At 43.1% G+C, this 6000-nt stretch overlaps 1 protein-coding gene across 1 annotated transcript; it reads right to left on the reverse strand.

The window, feature by feature from the left end:
- Positions 1-5115: 5115 nt before the first annotated feature.
- LOC101770830 lies at positions 5116-5798 on the reverse strand. Its single transcript, XM_004964834.3, has one exon. It carries the CDS (start codon positions 5712-5714, stop codon positions 5376-5378), a length of 339 nt encoding a protein of 112 aa, XP_004964891.1. The 5' UTR covers positions 5715-5798; the 3' UTR covers positions 5116-5375.
- Between the last annotated feature and the right edge of the window lie 202 nt (positions 5799-6000).

Raw genomic sequence — 6000 nt, forward strand, 5'->3', positions numbered from 1 at the left:
TCGCCGCAGGCGCCGGCGTCATTTGTGGCTTTGGGAGGCGGCTTGGACGGTAACTTGACTGGAGAGGTGAAGCGGTGACCCGACTCGCTCCACCTAACCCTGCTCGCAGACGGGTGGGTCCGATTGGAAACTGGGATGCGGGACCCACGGATCTTCGTGGTGAGTCCGGTGACCGGAGACGCGGCGTGGAGGTGGTGGCCCACACGATGGGTCACGGTTCGTTGGAAGAAGGGCGCGTGTTTAGAACTGCAAATTGATGGGATTCGTCATTGTTTAGCGTAGGATCTCCGGTTGATTGGCTCCTCGTAGAAGAGAGAATCTGGCATGCTGGAATGTTTACGGTTAGATTGTTGTTAGTAGTCTAATGTTTAGGGGATGTTTGAATATCAGGGGTTAAAATTTAGCCCTGTCATATCGGATGTTCGGATTATTAGAAGGACTAAACATGAACTAATTATAAAACTAATTGTAGAACCTCTAGGTTAATTCGCGAGATGAATCTATTAAGCCTAATTAATCTATCATTAGCAAATAGTTACTGTAGCATATTGTCAAATCATAGACTAATTAGGTTTAATAGATTCGTCTCACGAATTAGACTCCATCTGTATAATTAGTTTTGTAATTAGACTATATTTAATACTTCTAATTAGTATCTAAATATCCGATGTGACAGGGCTAAATTTTAGGAGCCAAACACCCCTTAGTAGTATAGTTGTTACTGCGTCAGAACGAAGCCATTCTTTCATGAGGCTGTTAGGTCCTCCTGTAAAGGCAACAAGCATAGGGTGTAGGGCTGCACGATTGCAGACTTTCATAGAACAAGTACTCTGCAATATATGATGGAAGAAGTGGGTTCTTCACTGGGGAAGGAGATCATTGAGAGGTGTCAGCAAAGCAAGGCCGAAAAAAGGTTTGAATTATTACAGTTAATAAATCATGGTGCAGCATGCCAGTGCCAGCGAAGTCTAGCTGCGACAGCGCTCATTATCTGGGAAACTTTTCTGTCCTCAGACGAACTGCTGCTCTTATTTCTGAATGCAATAAACCAAGCATGAAACATTCATGGAGAAGTTTAACATCCAGCTTTGGTCATGGATGGAGCAATTCATTTCTTTTTAAGTGGGAGTGGGATGAAGATGAAGAAATACATTGGCCCATGTATCACTTCGATTGTCTCACAGGCCCAGTGTTGGTCCACTTCGCCGCAGCATGCCTTCAGTAGTTTTAGCCCACTAGCACAGCCTACAGCCCCTCATTTGCCAGCGCCGCAGCAGATCAAGGAGCACGAACGCTGAGATCGTGCCCTTCAACATAACCGACGCCGTTCAGAAAAAAAAAAACAAGCATGCCGGTGTTTGAACATGTACAATTTGTTATATGTGACCGGAAATGATCATGATGTACTTACATGCGTATATGTTCAAAAATGCAAAGTATTATTTGTTATTTATCTATATCTTAACAAACTACTACGGTATACAATAAGTTTTTTTTTTTTGATAAAGGTATACAATAAGTTTTGATGTAGCAGTAATAACATAGGGAAGCGGCATAGAAAGGCAACATCATACAACACACATATTTGTCGGACTGGAAAAGCTATCCGTTGGCTTGTAGAAGACGTTCCAACTAAGAGCAAGTACATTGGTGTCGTCTAATAGGCGGTCTCATGCATTGACATGTAATCTTGAGACGATTAAACAGGCAGCCTGTACAATGGGTTATCCTGTAAGTTGTCTGGTAGTTGTATATAATTCCTTAATTTGTGCATAACAAAAATAAAAAATTATGAGTTGCATGGCAACAATAACTCGTACAATGGTTGTTAAGTTGTCTCGTAGTCCTACAATTTAGCTCATGAGGTGATTGTTTCACGAAGCAACAACCTCTTTCTCTCTCCTCGCTCTCTCTCCTCCACATCATCAAAAATCCTACGTGGCACTGCATGAGACGACCTATGAGACCGCTGACGTGTAGCAATGTACTTGCCCTTAAGGGCAAGTATATTGATGTCTTCTAATAAGCAGCCTCATGCATTGACACGTAATCTTAAGACGACTCAACAGACAACCCGAACAATAGGTTGTCTTATAAGTTGTCTGGTAGAGCTATATAACTCCTTAATTTGTGCCTATGAAAAAAAGAAATACTATAAGTTGCATGACAATAACAACTCGTACAATGGTTGTTGAGTTGTCTCGTAGTCATAAAATTTAGCTCATGAAGCGGTTGTTTCGCGAAACAACGACATCTTTCTCTCTCCTCGCTCTCTCTCCTCCACATCATCAAAAATCCCACGTGACACTGCATGAGACGATCTATAAGACCGTTGACTTATAGCAACGTACTTACCTAAAGGGGGGAAACAAACAGAGAGAGAAATGACTTCAGGAGGTGCTCAATTGTATTTCAAAAGGACATCAAAAAGTACAATAATTACGATGATCTCTAATTCTCATATGAAAGACGTATCATGTTACACTGGACATTTTACAACTCTGTTATAGCTCACGGAGTGCACACTAGCCCTTTTTTTTTAGTGTACTCACTCTTATTGGACACACATAGGTTTAGAACTGGATGCAGGTTCCATGCTACCCTCAATATTCCCATGTAAAGTGTGCATCTAATCGGAAACAAGTGTGAAATAATGCAAATGGTAAAGGAAACAATTGAAGTCGGACCTGCAAAACGTGCATGATTCTATCCATATAAATGAAATCCCCGTATTGGTGAAGCTGACATGGATAGCGTTGAGGGATTAATGAGGAAGTGTTTCAGATTTAGCCAATGACTCTTATAAAATGGAAAACAGGTTTCTTTTGAACAACTTTCAGATGTATCAAAGAACCACAAAGCCATTGCAAACCAAGAATTTGGCAAAACCTTGCAGTATAAAAATCACATACCACGAGGCATGGAGCCAGGCTGCCATCCAGCACACTTTCCAGGTTCAAATCTCTATGGCATTTCCTCTAAAAGGAAAACCAAGATTGCAGCACTCAGTCATATTTTGATGCCCTGTTAATAATAATCTAAAAGAGACACTTGTATGTTTTCTATTACAAAGCATGATATGAGCTGCAAAATGCTGAATGTGCAGCTAACATAAGACCATAAAAAATAAGCTCCTCCATTCTAAACATACCATAGCCTATGGCATTTCTATCTAGCAGTAAAAAGAGATGAAATAAATAAAACATGATATAGCTTGAAATTTTAAGGGTGTAAATTGCAAATTGATCTACATTTTCCAAGACCAGCTAACTGGACATTATGAGAAAAAAAAAGTTGCATAGAGCCCATTCGCAATTTGAATTGACATTCAGATAAAACGAAAGTCTCTGAGATTCCATAGGCAGTTTGAATTGACATTCAGATTAAGTAACATTATTTGAAAAAAAAAATACAAAGCAGGAGCGCAGGAACATAGATCTTGTACCTCTGCCTCAGTTAACCAAACCTACGAGGCAAATGTACCAAAAACAAATGACCCTAGACTGTGCAAAACTTCAAGAAAATCAAGGAGGTTAATTTAACTTAAACTCTTAACAAAATGTCTTGCTTCATTTTAGTTCAACAGAACTGAAGGACTAAGCTAATTACTGGTGTTGAATAATTAACAGATATAATGTATATTCTAAGTTGCCCTTTTAGATGATGACGATTTCTGCAATAGATCCTTTTATTAGATGATGATATATGATATTAATATTTCAAACGCTGAAAATTGTGTGAACTTGAGATCATGAGATTTTAATGGGTAATTCTATCTAGGAAGAACATTTGCTGGCATTTTTGTGGTCAAAGAAGGCAAATAAACTACAGATTCGCTTCAGGCCTAGCAACTGGAACAGCATAAATAAGAAGCCAACTAATTTGAGCAAAACAATGAAGGAAGGGACAGAGAAGAGGGAACGTACTCAGGGACATGGGGAAGGTGGCAGCTAACCTCGGGGGAGCGCAAGTAGGTACAGATGACAGCCATCAGTGATCTCACTGGCACGGCAGTCAGAATCAAGCCTATATTGCAAAGGGGGCAGGATGGAGCCTATGGCTGCTTCTACTACCGTTGTGATGGCAGGACGGTACAGCGATGCTTCATGGAGACTCACATATTTCTCCATTTTTCCAATACTGCTGAAACACATTCACCTGAAAATTGACAAAACTGTGGGGGTATGCAAAGAGAAAAGGTTACTATAGAAACATGTTCCTTCAAACGGGGAAAAAATTAAAGAGGTAAATGACAGAGGAGTAGTAATATCGACAAAGCATGCAGATGATTAGCAGTTATCATGTGAAAGAAAAAGAATTTAGCAGATGAGTGAGGAAGGTTTTGTTCCCCATACAAATGTAAGTCTTGTGCATGGTAAGGAACAAAGCAATTCTGCAACTAAGAGAATACTGCATTAGAAAATAATTTAATAGGAGCAAAAGGCTAAGCTTTGCCTTAAGCCCTAGAAACCCCAGCAGGGTTTGCTTTACTCCAATATGGGACGCAGTGCACTCCAGTCCAGGATACACACAATTTTAAAAATGGAATTTTGCAAGATTTGCGCAGCCTAACAAACAAAGCATGAAGGAACAAATGAACCTATGGATCATAGCCTACCAATGCATCAGACTAAGTAAAAACTGTAACCTAGCACAAAGCACAAGCACTGCTAAATCCCCCTTGTCACATCATCTTGAAATTCACCAACAATACTCTAATAGCCATAGTGTACAAGGAATACTCACAGATAGTTCAGTAAGAAATACGCATTCTATGTTGGCAATTGCAGATCCAATACGTTTTGAGAAGTGACCCCTTCTGAACATACTCTGCAAATTCAACCTGGCTTGACAGACTTCTTCTCACCTGCAACATTTGTGCCAGACCCAGGTTTCAGCGAACTGCATTTTAGGATGCGGATATTGCCCGTGAAGTTCGGCTGGTTAACATACAACCCACATGCTATATTAGAGTGCAAGGTGAACCTGTGACTGAGTAATATGTGCCGTTGACATATTGACAGAAATGATTTCGCGTCAATGCAATTTTGAGCCAGACAGCCAGTACACGAACCACATCGTACAACTCAAACACAGCAGCTTAACAAAGCAGGATAGAAGTAAAAGAGCTTTGGGAAATCTGAATCATGAACAAGTTTAAAGCCTCAACAACGTGTCTCGAGGTAGCAACAATTTCAGGCAGCTCGCTGCAAATCCGGCAGCCCTCTGCGGCATTTCCACAAACACAACGCGTGCGCTGCCATGGAATGAGAGGTTGCAACAACAGAACACACGCGAAAGCCCTCACAGCTACACAGGCAAAGGCGTAATCATGGAACAAAAACGCGGGGAAGGATTCTAGGGGGGCGAGCGGCCTACTGGTCCTCCGCGGCGGTGGCTGGAGCGGGGTGGGCGGTGAAGATGCGGCGGAGGTGGGACGCGAGGGCGCCGGACGCGTCGGCGTCGGCCTCGCGGCGGAGCGCGTCCTGGAGGTCCCGCATGCGGTGGGAGAGGACGTCGCGCTCGCGGCGGAGGTCGGCGGCGTCCTCGGCGAGGTCGCGGAGGCGGTGCTTCTGGCCCAGGGACCGCAGGCTCATCATGAAGACGCCTGCCATCAGGAACAGCTGCACGAACCCCTCCTTCCGCTTCCTCGCGTTCGCCAGCAGCCCAAGCGGCCGCCGGCCCCCGAAGCCGTCGCCGCTGACGTCCGCCATCTTCGCCTGCGGGGCTGGACTCCGAATCTCCGATCGTCGCGCTCAACAAAACGGGAGGCGAGAGGGCTGGAATGGATTCATTTTGTTTTTTGGGGTGCAGTTTGCATATTTGCGGCTAGCTCGGTCACCGGGCTACTGGGCCGGAAGGACACCGTTTTTCTGGGCTTCGTTGTAGAAAGCTTTAAACCATCTCTCTCTCTCCAGTCTCCACACACGCACTTTGCACAGTGACACACACTGACACTACACATTTTTTTGTCTTAATACAAACCATCTCTTTCTGTCT

This window comes from Setaria italica, chromosome IV (genome assembly GCF_000263155.2).
Source record: "Setaria italica strain Yugu1 chromosome IV, Setaria_italica_v2.0, whole genome shotgun sequence".
NCBI lineage: Eukaryota > Viridiplantae > Streptophyta > Magnoliopsida > Poales > Poaceae > Setaria > Setaria italica.